The following is a 22,120-nucleotide window of genomic DNA, read 5'->3' as shown; positions in this document are numbered from 1 at the left end:
TTTTTTTTTTCAATTTACTTTTTACAAAGACTTAATTACGTTTTAAATAAATCATTTTAGCAATGTCTAGCAGTCCGTCAAGTAAGTTTTGTTATAAGTGATGTGATAACTTTCTCTACACTTCATCCTAATTATTTTGATAATAATATCCTTTTTGCTTTTTTGATATATATATTCAACATCTTTAAGTACGTTTACCGCACGCTATAATATCATACAACGAATGCGAGACATGAAAACCACAAATTTTTTTCAATTCAACAACACAATCATTATTTTTTTATTTTCTTTTTAAAATTATTTCCCATATTTTTTCTAATTACTTTTGTCTTAATCTCTTTAAATCAAATCATATCAAACTCAACTTCGTTACTAAACGCTATGTAAATAACTTATAAATGGCTAAACTAGTTTTTCAAAAGATCGGAGAAGCTCTCAAGTTTCTATTGTAATTTCAAGAGACCATTACAATCTAGCTTTGCGGTTATTGAATCATGTAACAAAAATTGTGTTTCTCGTACAATAGCAACAATCATCAAATGGCATAAGTACTATAGTAACATGTCACAATTAGTTAGGCATTTATGCACAATTTCTTCCACTTCCAAAAATCTTACAAGAGAAATTCAACTGTCACATATGATATGAGAAGAGAGAGTAAAGATGTTGAAATGTGATAGTCATAGACCTAAAACACGAGAGTTCTTTGAATACATAGAGACTAGCTTATTTATAAGCTAGGTAACAACCGAATTCGGAAACAAATGATTTCGAAATGTCGGTATAAAATTTAAATCAGATGACGAAAAATCTTAAGATACCATCTGACCTAATTAATTCATATAACCTTATTTTTAAATATTCTTTTTCCCTTAGCTACCCAACTGATATCTTCGACACCTCGCTAACATTTACTCGAGTAAATATTATCCTTCCTCACGAATGCACGACTCTCTTTGGCCACAGCTAATGTTTTAGTGCAATTTAATTGGCCATTGCTCGTAGTAGGGGAGAGCTTCTCTGCCAACATACTAACCCCAATAATAATTTGCCGTCCAGTCATTATCTCTGCCACTTCCTTCCATTAACGTTAACCCCGGTCCGTCCGGTTAACCCCACGCCACGGTTAAACCCTCAACCCCTCGGGTTAGTCCTGTTGGAGGTTAACCAATACATAGCGGACACAACGCAACTGCACCCCTAGAGAGAGAAACAAGAGAGAGAGAGGGGGACCAAGAAAAAAGCTTCTTCCTCTTCCTTCCATATAATAAAACGCGCACCCGAGCTGGTTGTGGGAATCTCTTTGAACGGCGTTTACTCACTGATTCCGCATACACAGAGAGTGAGAGAGAGAGAGAGAGAGAGAGAAGAGGAAGACGGAAGGTGAAGAGGATAGCGGTTTTGCGAGCTTGTCCAGGTGGTTTTGTAACGGTCCCGGGAAGGCTCTTCGGCGGTTTTTGCGTTACGCTGCTGTTGGAATCGCGGCGGCCGGAGGTTTCGTGCGCGTCGTTTCGTAGCATTTGCTGGAGCTGTTCCTTGCTGTGCGGACAGAGACTAGATTACCTGAGCTCCCTCCCGTGGTTCTGCTCGCTTTGACTCAGTGGAGAGTCCGCGGAAATGGCAAATCGAGCTGAAGGTAGGACAGATATTCAACTCAACTGCTGCTGCCGTTCTTCCGGGATTTCTTCTTGTTGAATCCTTGAAGAGTTGCGACTGCATTTTCTGATTTCGCTGCCGTTCTGGAAAGTTTCAGGAGATGACGATCTGTACTCGGAGCTGTGGAAGGCATGCGCGGGGCCGCTGGTTGACGTCCCGCGCGAAGGAGACAGAGTGTTCTACTTCCCGCAAGGTCACATGGAACAAGTGAGTCACCTTCGCTTTTGGTTTCGATTCTTGGGACCTTCCTTATATGTCTGGGTTCATTGTTGGTGGAATTTTCAAGTTTTTGCCATTTTTGTGTTGGGTGTAGTTGGAGGCATCCATGAATCAGGAACTGAATCAGAGGATTCCTCTGTTCGGTCTCAGCTCCAAGATTCTTTGCCGCGTTATTCACGTTCAGCTGCTGGTATTCTTCTCCTCGTATTAATTGTCTTCCCTGTGCCTTGTCTCTCTATTTATTACTTACATTACATGGTTGTTTTGTTGCTGTGAGATGTCGAGATAGGATTTGTAGCTCGTCAGATCCGATACAGTTGGTAGTTTGTAGGATGAAGCCTCTCCATGGGAGGCAGTACTCTCATAATAAGTCTTGGAAACTGTGATCCGGCATTAACTCTTCCAAATTCTTTCATATTTTTAGGCAGAGCAAGATACCGACGAGGTCTACGCGCAGATAACCCTGCTGCCGGAGCAAAATGTAAGACTTATCATCATGCACGAGTCTCTGTTTTCGCTTGGTTCTTCGTGACAAGTGGAGATTGTTGTTCCATGCAAGTGATGTGTAAAATTTTTCGTTGATTACTGTAGCAAGAGGAGCCTACGAGTCCCGATCAGTGCCCTCCTGAGCCTCCTAGACCGACAGTCCATAACTTTTGCAAGGTTTTAACTGCTTCCGATACGAGCACTCATGGCGGGTTCTCTATTCTCAAGAAGCATGCTACTGAATGCCTTCCTCCGCTGGTAATAAACAGTTACATAATAAGTCGTGTAGTTCTTTCGTGTCCTTTCTGTCTCAAGGAAGAATTGTGACCGGTGTTCATGTATTTCTTCAGGACATGAACCTGGCGACACCGACTCAAGAGTTGGTCACCAAGGATCTGCATGGTTATGAATGGAAATTTAAGCATATTTTCAGAGGTAATAGTTAAAAGGCTTCGTCTTGTTGAAAGCAAGATGATGTAGTGTACTTTCTGTCATGCTCATGCTTTTGCCCAAATGAATTGTTAGGTCAACCGCGGAGGCATTTGCTCACCACTGGATGGAGTACCTTTGTTACTTCGAAGAGATTAATTGCTGGGGATTCCTTTGTTTTCCTGAGGTATGACCTTCGAGTGATGGAGTTTCCTTATTGGTATTGAGTATATACTTTTTCTAGGGAGGTTTTAACATATTTTGCTTAACACCACAGAGGTGAGAATGGAGAATTACGCGTTGGAGTCAGACGTCTTGCTCGTCAACAGAGCAGCATGCCTTCATCTGTGATATCAAGTCAGAGCATGCACCTAGGAGTTCTCGCAACTGCCTCTCACGCAGTTCAAACCCAAACCCTCTTTGTTGTCTATTACAAGCCCAGGTGTGTTATCTCGACTTATACTATTGCTATTTCCCCGTTCATTTTTTGCTGTTTTCTTTTTCCCATCACACTGACTCTAATTGGTTGGAATTGGCAGGACAAGTCAGTTCATTATAACCTTGAACAAATATCTTGACGCTGTAAAGAATAAGTTTGCTGTTGGTATGAGATTCAAGATGAGTTTTGAGGGTGAGGATACTCCTGAGAGAAGGTATGAAATTTCAACTTTTTGTTTCCTTTCTTCCCCCCACCACCCCAAACAACCAGTAGTGTATCATCGAATTTGTTTTATGTCAGGTTCTCTGGTACGATAGTAGGGGAAGAAGATATTTCGCCTCACTGGCCTGATTCAAGATGGCGATCCCTGAAGGTAAGAACATCTAGGGTCCAATGATTCATCCTTTTATTTTTGTAATGGGTTTGGTTTCCCATATTTCTGTTCTCGATATATTCCTCTTTCTATAGGTTCAATGGGATGAACTGGCATCGATTCTGAGGCCTGATAGAGTTTCTCCATGGGAGATAGAGCCATTTGTAACCTCTGTGCCTGCACCTCTACCTCAATCTGTATCACTGAAGAATAAAAGGCCTCGAGCAGCTGAAGTCTCTGGTCTCGGTAATAGATGAACATTTTCTTTACTAGTTTTCCCTTATCATTGGATTGCTTTCTTTCTAACATGTGCTATTTTTCTGCAGGAGATGCAGCGGCTCCAGCTCTCCGAAGCTCTATGTTGACACAGTCGCATGATCAGCTGAGTGTTACTGCTGAAGGAAAGCATGGTGATCATCATGTTTTGTGGCACCATAGCCAAACAGATATGAATGGCAGTTGCATGAACGGCAGTGGCAACTGCAACTCTATTCCGAGGACTCGGAACGAGGGCGTGTGGCCATCTTCTTCCTGCGTGACTGTTACTCAGCATGTCTTTGAGGAGACGAATGAGGAAGATAAAGCAGTCTCCACTTGGCCTATTGTCCCAGCCTATTCTACTGCATACCCATCGAAGCCTAAAACTGAATTGACACTTGATCCCGTCGAGAAGGTTAAGAAGCCTGAGACAGCTTCTAGTTGTCGATTGTTTGGTATTGACCTGATGAGTCACTCCGTAAGCCCCCGGCCTCAGGAGAAGGTGCCTGTGGAGCCACTCAATGTATCAGCGGTTAGTAATGAAATGTCTGTTGCAGATTCGAGCCTGAAACCCGAACTTTCAAAGGCCCCCAAGGATACCAACCAAGGGCAGCAAGTGTGGGCAAAAGAGAGCCAAAGCAAGCAGAATGTAATTTCCTCGAGGAGTCGAACTAAGGTACGTACAACGGCTGAAGTATATATGTTTAAGTTGTTTACTTTGATCTCCTGTCTATGAATATGCCTTGAATGAAGTTTCTGATGTGAAAATTGTTGATTGGTGATATCTTGTGTCTGGAAAGGTTCAAATGCAGGGCATTGCTGTCGGTCGTGCTGTGGACTTGACTGTGTTGGATGGATATGATCAACTTATAGACGAGCTAGAGGAGATGTTTGACATGAAGGGAGAGATTCGGCCTAGGAACAAGTGGGAGATAGTCTACACTGACGATGAAGGGGATATGATGCTCGTCGGGGATTATCCATGGCAGTAAGTAGCCCCTCCCGTATAGTTATACGTGGTCTCTATATCAGTTTGGAAATTACGAAGAACCCTTCGTTTTCCATATATGTCTTACTTGAAAAACGAAGGAGGGTTGAATTGCGCTTCACAGAATTCAAATTTCTGCCTTTCCTTTGTATACCCTGATATGTGAACCATTCATCGTATTTCATAACAGGGAGTTCCGCAACATGGTGAGGAGGATATTCATATGGTCGATCCACGATGTGAAGAAGATGAGCTCTGGGAGTAAGCTCCCAGCATCCTCGACAGAAGACGAAGGTACCTTGAGGGGTGTGGAACAGGCTGAAACTTGAACCAAATACATCGTCCTAACTGCTTCGACCCTTTTATAAAATATTTAGCTGTCCTTTTTAGATTCGTGGCTTGATTTTTGTTTGCGGCCGAAGTGGCCTGTGTCTATACTTTTTCGGCATGTTAAGAAGGTTTGGTTGGTTGGGGGAGAAACCTGGGACTCCACCGCGATGGACAATTACATTTTGTAGCTCGCGATTATTTTTAGAGCTATAAGCTTTTGTTGTTAGCTTAGGATCACCATCATCGCCATCATCATCATAATCAACATCAGTAGTTCATTAAGTGGGTTTTTAATTAAAGAGGTGGGGTGATGTGAGATGGATGGGTCCATGGTCTGATCAGGTCTTTCTTCTTTTCTTTTGGGCTTAGTTTAATCAAAGATTAGAGAATCTGTGAATATTTATTATGGATTTGATCTCTGGTGGGTAGAGGAAGTGGGGGGTTAGTGGGAAGTCCTTTGTTTCTCCTTTGTAAATATAAATATATTTATATGTTCGTAGTTTCGTATATATTTCGTTATTTTAATATGGCAGTGGAATGTATGTGGAAGCTATGGTCTTTTACTCTTTTTGTAAGTGGAATTTTCAGAGGCTCTTCTTATTTTGGTCCTTTGCTTTTTTTTTTTTTTTTAAAAAATTTTCCTTTATTTTTGAAATAATTAAATTTGCTTATAAGATTTAATATTTTGGAGGGCCCTTTTGTGGGGTTGCTTTTTCTTTGTTAAAACCATAAATAATGAGAAAAATAAAAGCCGCCAAGCCAATCGTACGCACGTGGAGAATTTAATATATGCAATTTTACAACAAAGTTGGCCGCTGATGTTAGGTTAGTGGGCACCCGTACCCCTCTCCACAGCATTTTCCCATGAATTTCCGATGATAAAATAATTCGGTACGTACAAGAGGATTCGACCTATAATGAGAATATGCTGTTAATATAATTATCATTTACGTGGTCCTGATGATTAATTAAGAGTGGCTTCCATGTTCGCAAAGTTTGAGATAACTTAATGATGCACGCGACAGCATTAAGTCAGCAAGAATCGTGAAGAGATTTTAACAAGTTGTGTAGGCGAGGCGACGGATTCTATGAAGCCGTTTCGCAGTGAGGTCCTCTGATGAATTGTTACAACTGTACCAGTGGATGGCTATATTTGTTCCCTAGTGTATGTATATTGCTTCACAGGTGCGGCTCAATAGGCTTTGCCATTTCGAAACCCCGTCGATTGATTACCCTAAATAACCTTATTTGGAACTGCTGCAGTACTGATAATCCTATGGATAACGTCATTTTAATTGATCAGTACTCATGAAATGCGATTTTTCGTCTTGAGGACCATTCAGCATCATATATTAATAATGACATGTTTTTCATCTTTTTTATTAAGTTGTTTGAAGTGGCGACAATCTTCAAGAAGGTACGGATGGCTAAGATCACTCTTTCTCAGCCAGAGATTGACCCAAAAAACTGATGTTGATCATTCATGGCTGGCCCTGGCCCAACAAAAGTCACACCAATTGTCCGTGGGCTAGGAACTGGTAGTGTATAATTAATGGTCGTGAAATCCAAATCGGTTAACTTTATTCACAGTAAAGGGATACCAAACTCATTTGTAGCGTTTCGTGGTTAGGATCAAACTGACGTATGAATAAGATGAGTCTCATCGAATAAGTTGAGGATACTCATAGTTTCACTGAAAAAAGAAAAAAAATGTGTGTAGAATACTGACTCATAGTTTCCTAATTACCCGACCAACCTGTGTGAGCGTTTTCCACTCTAAAACACTATCGCTCGTGTTTGGAATGATAAAATAAAAGAGGCATATAAAATTGCTAACATAGTAAGAAATCCTAAACCACTCAATAAGATATATATTCTCCTTCAAGTTTTTTATGGTGGCCCGAACTTAAATTTTCATTAAAAAAAATTGCTTTAAATACCAGACTGATAAACCTCCTTTAAACAAACCAACAAACTATATTTTACAATATATTGTTATAGTGCGAGTCATCTATAATAATTGGAGCGACGTACCCCGAGCACTACGTGAGGAAATCTTATATAAGAGAAAGAATAACAATTCAATAAAGACTAACAATTCAATTAATTATCATATGACTATATATTTTCTAAAATTAAGTTTAGTTAGACCGAGGAAACTATGATGAAACAAAAAAACCTAAATGTTGATGCACTGAAACTTTAAGATAGCATGAAACTACCCGCAAGCAAAAAAGCACGCTATCATTCCACCGAATTAAAAAAGAAGCACACTATTAATTTAACATTGGCCGAGGAAGAAACGTTGGAAAGAGTAGAGGAGAGGGTGTGGGAAGGGGGGAAAAAAAAGAATGGGTAAAAGAGGGGAAACGAGACGTAGTAGATAGTTATCATTAAGAATTTACTATCATATTCTTAAGGGTTAATTATATTAGTGGTCCAAAAAATTTTACTAATGTATCAAGTTGGTCTAAAAAGTTTTTTTTTACTACTTAATGGTACAAAATGTTTTAAAAGTGTAACATGATAGTACAAACCGTCAAATCGCAACTGATGCTGTCAAGCGACGCTGATATGGTGCAAACGTGTCAGGTCCTTTTTTTACGTAGCCGAAACAGTAAACCCTCTCTCTCTTTCTCTCTCTCAAGAATAGGGCGAGGGAAGGGAGGAGCGGGACGAGAAGAAGAAGAAAGAGGGGAGAGAGAGAGAGAGAGACAAAGAGAGAGAAAGAGATGGGTTACTGTTTCGGCCACGTCAGTGTCGTTTGATGGCGTCAATGGCAAGATAACGGTTTGTATTATCATGTTACACTTTTGAAACATTTCGTACCATCAAGTAGTAAAAAAATTTTTGGACCAACTCGATACATTATTAAAACTTTTTGGGCTACCAGTGTAATTTACCATATTCTCAATTAAGCGATCTTAATTTATTAAATTATAGATGTTGAGATACGTTATCCCACATGGAAAACTTAAGAAAGAAACCACAAGTTTATATGAAATTTGAGTCTAATAACCTATCAGCTTAAGCTTTTGGATTGCAAATGAGCTCAAGTCTGTGTAGGCCCAAATGCAAATTTTACATGGTATCAGAGCGGGTTATGTTTCCGCGCACTTGTGTGGGCTTACACCACGCCATATTCAGTTTCGAGGCAGCTAAGAGTGTGCCTCATGTTAATCTAGCTCAAGAGTGGTCTGGTCCAGTTTCGAGATAGCTAAATGTGCACCTCTAGTTAGGCCCAAGTGTGGAGCTCGAGGCTAGTTGGATATTTGTCCCCCCTTGCACAAGCATGGAAGAAAATGTTCGGCTCGTGATCAGTTGTTAAGAACTGGTGTTTAAGAGTATGTGGCACGTGTTGGACCACACGTTGTCACGTGAGGGCGGCTGTTGAGATATGTTACCTCACATGGAAAAATTAAGAAAGAAACCACAAGTTTATATGAGGTTTAGTTTAGTAATCTATCAATTTAAGTTTTGGATTGTAAATGGGCTCAAATCTATATAGGACAAAGTGAAAATTTTATAATAGATAGTATGGATAATTTTAGAAGATAAAAAAGAGACAAAAAGAACGTTCTACGTTTATAATTGTAGTATCTATAATAATGTTGTGGTCCTCGTATATTTAGTATACTTCCCCGTTACCGGAGCAATAGCGAACTATCGTGTTATAATATGCTTGTCCCTTTCATGTGTGATAAAATACAGTTTCGTCAATTTTCTGCCGCCCCAATTTATGCTCTCTCTTTCTCTTATATATCTTTTATTCGAATCCCCCATAGACATATCACTCAATTTCACCTTTAGATTTGCCGAGTCAAAAAAAGAAAGGAAGAAAGAACGAAAGAAAGAAAGAAAGAAAAATTGACCTTTAGATTTATCGTCTATTCAGCAAAAACAATTTCTCCTTTAGATTAGTCAAGGGACTTGATGTAGTAATATGCGTGACCGCTTCGATTGGTCGAATTAAAAATATATTGCGTGGAATACAATTGCAATTTTTGAAAAGTCTCCAAAGTAAAGGTCACATCAATCTATTATTATAAGATATTAGCCTATCAATCAATATCGGATAGACGTAGACATAGAACTGCCTAATTAGTTTTTTTTTACCATATTATTCGAAATCCTATTGAATTTCGATTAATCGAGTATGATCAGTTCATTAAGAAGTAAGACACTCCCAGCGTAAATTTTTGACATTCACGAGAATTCAAACCTGAAATTTACTTAATCAAAATAAATGCTGAATCGCTTGAACAAACTAATTACTAATTAACTAGTTTGATTGCACTCAGTGTATAGAGTGTTTTGCCAACTAATATTTCCCGATAAAAAGAGAAAAGAAAATTAATATTGGGTACACATAGAAATGACTATTATGTATTTGTCTTATCTTCTTAGCTGGTTTGATTGCACCGGTATATGCATTTAGAATTTTCCCATTTATCTTGCTATTTTGACGTTATATTTATCTCCACTGAGATGGAACCATAGGCATATCATAAATTTCGTTGACGATAGTTCAAGTACATCTCTATAGGATTACAAACTCTCATTCCCTTCTCTCGGTTTCCTTCGATCCAAACTACCTCGTTGACGGATAATAACTTTTCATTGTCCACAATACACTAAATTGCTATATCTATATATATATATATATATATATATATATGTATGTATGTATGTACCAAATAGAAATTACTACAAACACTAGGAAACGAACTTACATACCTTATGTGGTATCAGTCATCCTCTCCAATAGATTTATACTGTCAAGTCCTTCGAGTTCTGCAAAGCATGACATCTGTGTAGGAAAGAAAGGACTGGCCAGACGTTTGTGTAGAAGGCAATGGAAATTGGGTCGAGAAGGAATATGGTCTCCTCAGAAAATTCTCCCCCTCTTAACTCCGTCACACCGCTCCGCCGTAGGACGGCCAACCGAATATATGCCCTCATATACGCTTCTGCCCTCCTAGCCCTCTTCTACCGCCACGTCCGGCAGCTCCTCCTCCTCCGCTTCACCACTCCCGTCCCCGTTGCTGCTGCCACCTTGAGCCTCTTCGTGGCCGATTCCGTCCTTGCCTTCATGTGGTGCACCACCCAGTCGTTCCGCGTGTACCCGATCCGCAGGACCGAGTATGTCGAGAATATCCCTAAAGTGCTCAAGGAGGAGGATTTTCCTGCCCTGGATGTGTTCGTCTGCACCGCGGATCCCTACAAGGAGCCGCCCATCGGGGTTGTGAACACGGCGCTGTCAGTCTTGGCGTATGACTACCCGGCCGATAAGTTGTCCGTGTACCTGTCGGATGATGGCAGGTCGGAACTCACTCTCTTTGCGTTCATGGAAGCCGCCAAGTTTGCGGCCCACTGGTTGCCCTTCTGTCGGGAGAATAAGGTGGTGGACCGAAGCCCCGAGGATTATTTCAGGTCGAATCGAAGCATTGGCTCCGAGACAGAGAGGATTAAGGTAAGAAATATCATGCTAGTTAAGGTTTCTCTATATCTGCTGTTGCGATTGAAAACAACGCCCGATTCAATTAGTGATGTCAAATTATCGAGAAAAGCAACTAATATCAAACCACGGGGTATAGTAAAGCGAATTTGGTAAACAATACTTCATGAGAATAGACTTGCAATGAAAGCGTTTAAAACATACTAAAAGTATATCGTAATTTTACCCAAAAAAAAGAAGAAAGGAATATAGAGTGATTAGGTTCAAATCAATGACCGAGTGGATTCGTCTCGCTCGCTATAGGCATTATCGGGGTAATGAAAAAATCATAGCTGAGGAAAGACGGCCATGTGTCTGATTAGCTGGTGATTGTAAGGGTTGACTTCTGGTAATCAACACAAATAATTCCAGTAGAAAATTCCATGTTTCATCCCTGCACGTATAGCTTCCATTGTGTGAGGAAGAAGCATGCAAGCATGTTACAGTGAGTGGGGTTTACTTAGAGTTGTATGGATTCAAAACACATTGAAAATATCACGTGATCAGATCAAATCGATGCTAAATTGAGAATACAATATCTGCGGAGTATGGCCACAGACGCAATTTTTCTCCCATGCCCCTCGCCTAGTCAATTTTGGGAAAGCTATGGGAGATAAACGTGGCCTACGGATATTATAAAAGCTGTGGGCCTATGGAAGAAAATCGTGGTCTATGAGTATTATCGTCAAATTACCAGGTGAAAAATAAAAATAAAAATAGAAAGTAAGAGGGAAATGGAATATGATATGGTGAGATGCGGTTTTTCCTAAAAAATTAAGAGGTTTATTTATTGGAAAAAAAAGTTCTGAATTTATTGTGGTTAGTGAGATTTTTTATGTTCATTTTTTGAACTTTATATTTCTTATATTAGATATATGAATCTCTCTTAATTGAAAAAAAAAAGATATAAAAGAAAAAAGAAGGCACCAACGTGAATTGGTTCAAACGGTTTGACGCTTATTCTTTTTAAGTAAAATCTCAAGTTCGATTATTGTGAATGGAAAAAATCCACATTGTGAGAGTTTTATTCCTTAGTATGTCGATCCGACTCGATTAGATTAGTGAGAATTTGGACTTTCGGATATTGGAATTAAGAAAAAAAGAAGAAGAAGCCACGTTTGGTAAAAATCTGCACCTGTTGGGAGGTGGTTGAGCACGAGATAATAGGTTGCCATCACCACCATTAGCTAAATAACCAGTCTTCCTGTTCGGTTTGATGACATAAAGAAATATTTTTCTCGACTAAGCTTGAGCGGGCGCTAAATGACCATGAGATCAGGACCACGATGAGGAGAAGACCATAGATCTCTACAAGACATTAAGGTCCCGTTTGGATTCATAGTGCATTGATTTTAACTTTAACTTAACACACTACGCAACAAAAATACACATTTTCCAATTCAAAAATTTTAACTTTAACTTTAACTCAACACACTACACAATAAAAATACACGTTTTTCAAGTTAAATTTATAATCACATCTCATTTGTCATTTTTCAAAATCAAAATCAAAATCAAAATCAAAGTAACTTTAACTCTGAATTCAAACGGTCCCGAAAACCCCAGAACACTTCTTACGGCAATACACACATCTGCAACCTCATCCCCATTTTCCTAAAATTCTTAATAAGAAGATAACATACATATATGTCACGTTAAACAGCTGATTTGTTCACCAAAGGCTGCTGTCATGTTCTGCAAGAAGACACTACGTGCTTGTGAAATCTGAGAAGATATTGAATGTGGAAATTGGAAACGAAGAGTGATGTTGTTGGATTTGTCGATTCTTCTGTGTTAAGTCTAAGATATTCACAATCGTCTGTTCTAAAAAATTTGACGTGATGATTAATTATTTTAGTCAGTAACATTTGGGTTGCAGGTGATGTACGAGGGCATGAAGGTGAGGATAGAGAATGTGGTCGCGAAAGGGGAAGCCGGCAAGGAATTCATCGAGAAAGAACGCCAAGCCCTCAGCCCGTGCACGGACGCCGTCACCGGTCAAAGTCACCCACCCGTCATTCAGGTACAACCCCTCGTCCATCAACAATATATGATCTCCCCAAAGATCCCCGGGTGATCCTACCAATAAAGTACATGTCATAGCATATATTAAAATGTTGGCGCAAAACACTAGTCTACTAGACAGAAGAAATTATTTAATTTATAAAATTTCACACTAATCACGCATATAATGATTTGAGACAAGACGTGCATATATATATATATATAGTAAATTAACAATTTGGTTTCCGAATTATTGAGTTTACATTACTTGGATCCCTTATTTTTTCCATCATTTGGATCCCAAGTTATCGATTTTACATCAGTTAGGTCCCTGTGTTCATCAATTAGGTCCTTTTGTTCATCAATTAGGTCCCTAACTAAGCGAGGTACATCACTGTGGTCCCCGAGAAATCGATTTTACATAAGTTGGATCCTCGACAGATCGATTTTATATCAATTGGGTCCTTGACTAATGGATGTTAGGGACGTAAATGATGCAACGGAATTGCAACCCTATCTTTCCTAACGGAGTTGCAACGTCCAAGGTCATTCATTAAATCCCATAATGAAAATGTGACGTGTCAACTGAACGACGCTAAAAATATATTATCTTTAATTTTATTTTACCAAAATGATGCCGTTTTGATTTTTTTAAAAAAAAATTAATTTTTTTCTTCCATTTTCTTCATTTTTCACTAAAAAACTACATTTAAACCTTCCCCCTTCCTCTCTATTCAAGGTTGAGGAAATAGATTGGAGGAGGGCTCCTCCACTGGCCATCGCCCCATTGGGCAAGGTCATTGGGCTCCGGTGAACTCGCCCGAGGGGGCCATGGCTTGCCCTCCTCCCCGCGATCTGGCCTCTTCCATCTTTCTTTTTCTCGTAACTCTTGCCTTATGATCTGAGAGCCTGATCAAAGGTCCCTTTTCTCGACCTCGATTGGAAGCACCTGTCCTTGATCGGCGAAATCTAATCTTATTTATAGGGCTTTATCATGACTAACGGTGATAATCGAGAAGACATTTGCGGTGCGATTGATCGAGGCTCTGGTGGAGGATGGCGATGAAGATCTCTTGTTTGCAGGTTATTAATGCTTATTGCACTGATGAAAGGTTGAGGCGCTTGTTGAAGCTTAATGCGTCGAGCGATATGGCTGATGATCAACTTATGACTCACCTAAGTCAGCTAGGTATATGTTGGATAAATCAAGAAACTTTCAGTTGATTGAGGGAAGAGCCTTAGATCTTCGGCAGAAAGCTAATGAAACTCACGGCAAAGCCGAGAAGGGGCAGAGAAGAAAGAAGCTGGGTTTGAAGCTATGTTTTGGTAGAGCTGACTACGGATGGATTGTCGGAGATGGAGGCCTGTCGACGATGTACTGCCTGAGATAGTAGCGTGTGGCGTTGATGATTGAAGGTGAAGGGCTTGTGATGGCCGGTGGAGCCTTTGTTTCCCCAATCGGTCTTCCCCTGACAAAAAGCGAGATTTTCTTTTCCAAGAAAAACACCAAAACAATGCCGTTAAATTAAAATAATATTTTTTTAATGTTATATGGTTGCCACGTCTTCACAAGATCTAACGAAAGTACAAAAGGTGGACATAGTGACCTAATTGATGTAGCATTTAATCTCGTATAACACTGGTAGCCTCTTAATTTAATGGAATGACTTAACTGATATAGCAAAAGAATTTTATTTATGTAACAAAAGGATTGAATTAATGTTTTAGGGACTTCATGGAACTATCTGATATAACAAAGGACCTATCTGATGTAGCAATGAAATGACTTGATGTAGCAAAGGACTGACTTGACGTAGCAAAAGGACCTAAGTGATGTAAAAAGGACTCAATTGTACTCAAGGATCCAAATGATAGAAAGAATAACTCAAGGATTAAAGTGACGTAAACCCGATAACTCAAGGACTAAATTGTTAGTTTACTTTATATATATACATATATAAGTAAATTGCACTGGTGATTCAAAAAATTTTATAAATGTTTCAATATGGTACAAAAAGTTTTTTTTGCTACTTGATGATATAAAATATTTCAAAGTTGTTTCAGTATAGTACAAATCGTCATCTCGCCATTGATGCCGTCAAGTCATCCTTTACAAGACTGTAAATTTTGCATCATTATATAACTTACGTAAAACATTTTGTACTATTAAGTTACAACTTTAAAATATTTTGCACCATCATATAACGTCCCTCAAAAATTGGTTTTGCACCATCAGCGTCTGCTTGACGACGTTAATGGCAAAATGACGATTTGTACTATATTGAAATAATTTTGAAACATTTTATACCATCAAATAACAAAAAAAAACTTTTTGTATCATATTGAAATATTTATAAAATTTTTTGGACCACCATTGTAATTTACTATATATATATAGGTGAATAGACAAGATGTTTATTTTCGGTATGAACCTTGGTATCCGGAAGTCAAATTAGATCCCGACTAATCCAGTCGAATTGGGTTGGCCTACTAAGGGGTAGAATTCTCTCAACGTGAATTTTTTGCATTCACAATAAATCAAACTCGAGACCTTACTTAAGCGAAATAAACGTCGAACCGTTTGAATTAATTCACGTTGGTAATAGACAAGACCTATATTGGTTCAGTGCATAACTTCATATTACTAAATTTTGTAGGATTACTTAAATATAAGTTATTATCTATATTTCAAGTAAATTATTTACACATGTGGTTAATTAATTTAATCTGTCTGATTAGTTGAGAATGTTTCCCAACTGAAACATAGAAACTTCCTTTCAGCTTTTAACTCAATTTAATTTTTGAACATATTAATTGACAGCATAGAAATATATTCCTATTAGGTTCTGGTAGACAACAGCCAAGATAGAGACATTGCAGGAAATGGGATGCCCAACCTCATCTATGTCTCGCGAGGCAAAAGCAGGACAGCGCCCAATAATTTCAAGGCCGGTGCCCTCAATGCCCTGGTAAACTGAACCATACCATGCGCATAACAAAACTTTTATATATGTCCAATTTTCCGGATAATAGAAAATTTGTCTAGCCAATGATCTCTTGTTGATCGATCGTATGTATTGTGCATTATTGAAGGTTCGGGTTTCGGCAGTCATGACCAATGCACCTGTGGTCCTGACTCTTGACTGCGACATGCGCTCCAACGATCCCGTTACGCCTCGTCGGGTGCTTTGCTATCTTGCAGACCCCAACCTGGACCAGTCCAAGTTGGCATATGTTCAGTTCCCTCAAATTTTTCAGGGGCTCGATAGGGACGACATATATGCCAGTAGCTTCAGAAGCGGGTTCCAGATGAATCCCATGGGCATGAAGAACGGGCCCGACTACTTCGGCACCGGGTGTTTCTTCCGTCGTCGGGCACTGTTCGGCTGTCCAATGGCTATCGTGCAGCTGGAGATTCCCGAACTGAGTGCCGACCATGTTGTGGAGAGGCCGATACAGTCCCGAGAAAACATGGAATTGGCACATCATGTAGCTAGTGGCGATTATGAGAACATGACCAACTGGGGATCGAAGGTGGGATTCAGATACGGGTCGCTGGTGGAGGACTACTTCACGAGCTATCAGCTGCACTGCAAGGGGTGGAAGTCAATATACTGCCACCCCAATCGGCCCGCGTTCCTGGGCGACGCACCAACGAGCCTCATCGACATGCTGAACCAGTTGAAGAGGTGGGTCGTCGGGCTCCACGAAGTGACCTTTTCCAGGTACAGTGTCGTGACGTACGGGTTCAGGTTCTTAGGTCTCCTCATGGGCCTGTCATACGCCCACTATGCCCTATGGCCCATGTGGGCAATCCCCATTGTCGTCTACTCCGTCGTCCCTCAGCTGGCTCTCATCAACGCCCTCCCCGTCTTCCCAATGGTACGTAGATCCCCATTGACTCATATATACTCCTTGTCGTTTGTTTTTTTCGATAGATACTCCATGTAGTTTTTCAATAATCTATAAATATATATATAAGTCGAAGTGTCCCATGAGCAAAATCTAACATTGTTTTTCTCGCACCCTCAGATTATGGTCATATCCTTTCCAGTGCAAAGCCTTGCAAAAATTATTTCAAGATTCATGTATCTACCGCATGAAGTTCAATGAATTTTACCGTGTTTTGTATGTGTATCATTCAATGAGTTTTAGATATGTCTACATTCTTTTTGAAAAACTTAAAAATTGCAAATAAGGTTAAAAATTGTCTTGAAAAATAAAATTTCATCTCAATTCACAAGATATTAAAAACGAAAAATTTTAAAAAATCATAATAATTTTATAACTTTAAGAGCAGGCGCATTGCACTGGTCTATATTTAGTCAAGTTTTGTTAAATTTTCACTGGTCTTATAGGTAATTCGTTAATAATTTTATTTCTAGATGTTGTTGATAGTAAAATCATCATGCTTATGATGAGAGAATGTATAACATTATGACAATAAATCTCGTGATTAACATCATAGCAAACATTTACATAACCACACGCACGTTTCCTAACTCCTGTATTATATACCTGTCGTTGACATAACGTTGCATTTTCAGTTATCAGGACCTTGGTCCCTCCTGTACATATTCCTCTTCCTCGGGGCCTACTCCCAGGATCTGGTCGAATTCCTCTTGTCCGGTAACGGCGCAACGGTCAGGCAGTGGTGGAACGACCAGAGGATTTGCCTGGTCCGTGGCCTCACATGCTTACTCATAGGGTCGCTTGAGTTTGGCCTCAAGTGCCTCAGCATCTCCATTGGCGGCTTCAGCGTCACGAGCAAGGCGACCAATGATGAGCAGAGAAAGATGTACGAGCAAGGGGTGTTCGACTTTGGGGCGTCCTCCCTGATGTTCGTCCCCCTCTCGGTGGCAGCCCTCGTCAACTTCATTGCCTTCGCTAGGGGTTTGGCGCTGTCCTTGGCCGGGGCATTAGCAGTCGAAAGCTTAGCATTGCAAGTGCTCTTGGCAAGTTTCGGGGTAGTGAATGGGTGGCCACTCTATGAGGCCATGTTCTTCAGGAGTGATAAGGGACGGTTGCCTACAAACATCACTTTGGCTTCCGCCTTTGTGGCTGCTCTTCTCTGCGCTGCAGCCTTCCTTGCTTAGGGAATCCACTTGGGGCCTATCGTTTATGTCCATGGGAAAATATCAAAAGGATAACGATAGCATAAAGCTTCCACGCAGTTAAGAGTTTCGTCGAGTTGTTGCAATTCAGTATGGAAAGTGATATAGTAATCCCTCCAAAATACAATTTATCATAAAATAGAAGAGGCCTATAAGAAAATTGCTAAGATGGAACTGGCTTCTCTCTCTCTATATTTTAAATGTGGTGTGGCCATCACCATTTGTATTTATTCATTTAATAGATGCATGTGTGGGCCTTTAGGAATTGCCCAAAATATATATATATATATATATATATAGTCCCGAACTGAATTTTTACTCTGCCACATTATCAAAAATAAATAACGGAGCTTTCTCACAATGCCAAGTCATCATTTATATAGTAAGGAAATTTTAATAATCTTTTATCAAGAAATATTTATCCAACAAAAATATATATATTTGCAATATTCTCTTATTTAATCTATATAGTAAAATATATAGATTATATCCACAATTAGAGAAAGTGGAGTATATAGTGGAATATATTTTCGATAGGGGCGTATTAGTGGAATATAAGGGCATATTAGTGGAATATAGTCTAATAAGGACATCTGAAATACGTAGTGAAATACAGTCCATCGTTTTGATATGTAGTGAAATATAATCAATTATTTTGATATATCGTAATATTACCTAACTATAATTATAGTCCAATGTTTTAGTATATGGAAATTTTTTTAAATAGCTATTAAGGAAATAATTTTGTATATATATATTTGGTCGTTTAGCACTAAAAATCAAGCTTGAAAATAGATTTTTTCTACTCATCCAGACTTGAAGATAGGTTTTTTCTTCGTTTTCAACGAGGTTCATAACATATTCATCATTTCATGGATAATTTCATTGATTGGAGCTATAATACTATTTATTTCATTGGTCGTTATTTTTTTTCACACTCAATAAGTTTTCCTTTATTTTCATAAATATATATATATATATATATGAAAATAAAGTTTCGAACTAAATTCTCACATCTCCACAGTATTAAAAATAAAAAAAAAATGGAGCTCTCTAGCGATCACACGTCATCATTTATATAGTAAGAAAATTTTAATATTCTTTTATGAAGAAATATTTATCCACCGAAAAATATATATTTGTAATATTCTCTTATTTAATCTATATAGTGGAATAAGTTGATTATATTCACAATTAGGGAAAATGGAGTATACAGCTGAATATATTTTCGATAGGGGCATGTTAGTGAAATATAGTCTAATAAGGGCATCTGAAATACATACTGAAATATAGTCCATCGTTTAGATATATGATAATATTACCTAACTAATGTTTTAATAGATGGAAATTTTTTTAAATAATTATTAAGGAAATAATGATGTACACATATTGGTCGTCTAGCACTAAAAATCAAACTTAAAGGTAGATTTTTTATGCTCATGCAAACTTGAAGGTATGTTTTTTTCTTCATTTTCAACGAGGTTCATAACAATATTCATTTATATCATGGATGATTTCATCGATTGGAGCTAAAACACTATTTTTCATTGGTTTATTATTATTATTTTCACATTCATCGAGTCTTCCTTTGTTTTCATTAAATTTATTCATATAGCCATTTCACTGCATTAGGATTTAGTTGTTATTATATGCTATTGCGATTTCTTCAATAGTTATGAGTTGACACTACCTATTTATTGAGCATTTAGATAGTTGTCTTACTCTTATTGTATTACTGGTTTGAGGAATTTTCTGTTCAATTGAATAGTTGTGATTGTTATGCGAGATGTAGATTTCATTGAGACGACAATTGTGATTACGTGAGCCGTCAAAAACTTATCTGAATAGAATATTGATAGAAAAAATTATATTATAATTTATAATTATGATCATTGTCATAAAGAAAAAAATTATATTTTTGAATAGGTACATTTTCTAATTAGTTGTATACCTAAAACAATTATTTAAGATTTGCATTCTCTTATATTTGAAAAACTGGCATATTACTTTCTTTTTCCATAATATATTTAGGATATTAAAATTCCACTCTTAATGAAATATAGTTTACTGCTGAAATCATTTAATTTTTAAGTGAAACAATTTTAATTCCCAATATATATTTATTAAATAAAATTTCATAATGTACTAAATTTTATTAAAACTTATTGTTAAAAAATTAAAAAATCTTCTCTCACAACGCGCGGGTTATAACATAGTTTTACATACATATATATATATATATATATATATATATATATCCGTAGGCGCGCGCGTAATGTACATTCCATTCCAATCAAGAAAAAGTGACGACTTGTATATTGGCATCGTCAGGAATTAATTTACAATACATGCAATAAGAAGTATATTTATGATATACACAAAATATCTACCATTGAATTCTTTTTTTAAATTTTAACTTTTAAAATTTCAAGATTAAATTTCAGCCATTAATATCATAGAATTCTTCCATCGTCAGGGATCTTTTATCAAAGGATCTTCTATACGCTATATAAATCTTTGTCATTTCTCTTCCGCGGTTGGATGTTAATTGGATCATGAAGGGTCTTTATTATTTCGATTGTATAAGAGGTAGTAGATAATATAAGAGAATAGAAAGTTCAATAAATAGACATCAGTAATTTGACCGATGAGAGTCGAACAAAAAGCTTCTTGATCCTTAAATTAAGAACGCGTCTCACTATATTACACCATTTTTTAAGATCCTAGAGGTTTTCTCCCATAGCTATTGTCAAAATCTTTAATTTATCTATTATTACTTTTAATTTTTTTACGCTATTTCTTTTTTTTTTTTCGTGGAACTTAAGTTTTTTTCTCGGTGGAATTTTACCTCATTCGTTTAGCGGTGAGTAAGTCGTGACTCAGAAAACATTCCATATTGAGAATGGAAATTTTACACAGTGAGAGTCATTTTTTGATGCAATACTAGCAGAAGGTTTTGAAAATTATTTATATATAAGTAGCGTCGTTTTCAATGCCTTTATATATATATATATATATATATATATACATACGAGGTTGGTATTGCCCGATTAACTCTCATGGCCCACGTGAATACCTTAAGCTCATTAGACGTATTAATTGAATTAAACAAAGCTTTTAAGTGGCCAAATAAATAGTATTTTCCTACATAATTTTAGGATGATAAATTTGAAAATTTTCACATATGAAATCGCTTAATTCACTGTACCAGTAAAAACCTCCTTAAATAGTATGATAAGACCAACAAATTATACTTGAGCATACAATATTATAGAGCGAGTCATCCATCTATAATAATGTTGTGATCCTCATAAATTGGCATGCTCGAAGCCATTACTCTCTAGTGCTCAACTTAGCGAAGTACCGTATTAAACGCCGGTCCCTCTCATGTGACCAAAAACGGTTCCGTGAATTTGTAATCGCTACAATTTATGCTATCCCTTTCTTTTATTATTATTCGAACCGACTGTAGATTTATCTCTCAATTTCTCCTTTAGATTACTCAATATACTTGAACGTATCCAAACTGCGTTAGTAATGCGGGTGAATGCTCCGACTGATTAATTTTAAAAACACATAAATGTCTGCAATTTGATTATATCTTCCCTCAGTAAAAGTCGCATTCCTTACTAAGTTATTAGCCTATCAATATCAATCAACAATTTTCCTTGATTAGATGTGTTTATTTGTCCTTATCTTGCTATATTTTACTTGCCATTATATTCTAGAACCTTCTAATATGACTCCGTGTCACTGTGATACACTTAATATTTTAATTCAAATATTTAGTATTTTAGTTAAAGTGTTTAGTACTTTTACTATTTGTGACGGATTATACAAAATAGTAAACACTTCAATTGAAAATAGAAGTAAAAACACTTTGTACTAATCATGATTACTGAAAATAACAAATACTTAAACTGAAGTACTAAACGCTTGAACTGAAAGTATTAAATATGTCACAGTGACACGGAATTATATTAGCAAAATCTTATTGTGCGCTAGACTTCTCCATGGAATTGTTGTTCGATGGCACACGTGTGTTCCCCCTTGAGTAGATCGTTAATCGTGGTTAAAATTGTTGATAAATCACGGTAATTTTTCTTTAACCTCAGTGAATGCGGCCTGAATTCAAATATATACCTTTCATTCTTTTAATCATATCCTTTTTGTTTAAAATTTTTTTAAAATATATATAACATAATTCATATCTGATTTAGCGTAGTGACATACGTCTTCATTTGGTAACTAAAAAATTTTAAATTCGATACTCATTCATAGACTTTTCACGTCATTTTATTAATAATTTATAATTTTTATTTCATTA

The 22,120-nt window shown here is 37.6% G+C and overlaps 2 protein-coding genes across 5 annotated transcripts in view; both read left to right on the top strand.

The window, feature by feature from the left end:
* Positions 1–1,222: 1,222 nt before the first annotated feature.
* Positions 1,223–5,753, top strand: LOC116192073 (auxin response factor 9-like). Of its 2 annotated transcripts, none has more exons than XM_031520494.1 (14): positions 1,223–1,636; positions 1,754–1,863; positions 1,970–2,065; positions 2,300–2,356; positions 2,467–2,619; positions 2,712–2,796; positions 2,887–2,977; positions 3,068–3,232; positions 3,330–3,443; positions 3,530–3,602; positions 3,698–3,848; positions 3,929–4,536; positions 4,661–4,848; positions 5,039–5,753. In XM_031520494.1, exons 1-14 carry the CDS (start codon positions 1,618–1,620, stop codon positions 5,175–5,177), a joined length of 2,049 nt encoding a protein of 682 aa, XP_031376354.1. In that variant the 5' UTR covers positions 1,223–1,617; the 3' UTR covers positions 5,178–5,753. The 2 variants fall into 2 exon arrangements, with proteins under 2 accessions (XP_031376354.1, XP_031376353.1); XM_031520493.1 differs by having other exon boundaries at positions 1,748–1,863.
* A 3,931-nt stretch (positions 5,754–9,684) lies between these two features.
* The window catches only part of LOC116210764 (cellulose synthase-like protein G3), a 37,444-nt gene continuing 25,008 nt past the window's right edge, over positions 9,685–22,120 (top strand). Inside the window, exons 1-5 of one of the 3 annotated variants that reach the window (XM_031544812.1) lie at positions 9,685–10,651; positions 12,534–12,698; positions 15,523–15,648; positions 15,773–16,561; positions 17,227–18,078. In XM_031544812.1, the coding sequence (XP_031400672.1) occupies positions 10,034–10,651; positions 12,534–12,698; positions 15,523–15,648; positions 15,773–16,561; positions 17,227–17,775 (2,247 nt within the window). In that variant the 5' untranslated portion in view covers positions 9,685–10,033 and the 3' untranslated portion in view covers positions 17,776–18,078. Of the gene's footprint in view, positions 10,652–12,533; positions 12,699–15,522; positions 15,649–15,772; positions 16,562–17,226; positions 18,079–22,120 lie in introns of those variants that run through there. The other 2 variants (XM_031544834.1, XM_031544818.1) reach the window with 2 other exon arrangements.

The sequence above is a fragment of the Punica granatum genome, chromosome 1 (assembly GCF_007655135.1).
Source record: "Punica granatum isolate Tunisia-2019 chromosome 1, ASM765513v2, whole genome shotgun sequence".
Taxonomy (NCBI): domain Eukaryota; kingdom Viridiplantae; phylum Streptophyta; class Magnoliopsida; order Myrtales; family Lythraceae; genus Punica; species Punica granatum.
Note: the sequence above shows the minus strand (reverse complement) of the source record. Positions and strands in the feature narration are given on the sequence as shown.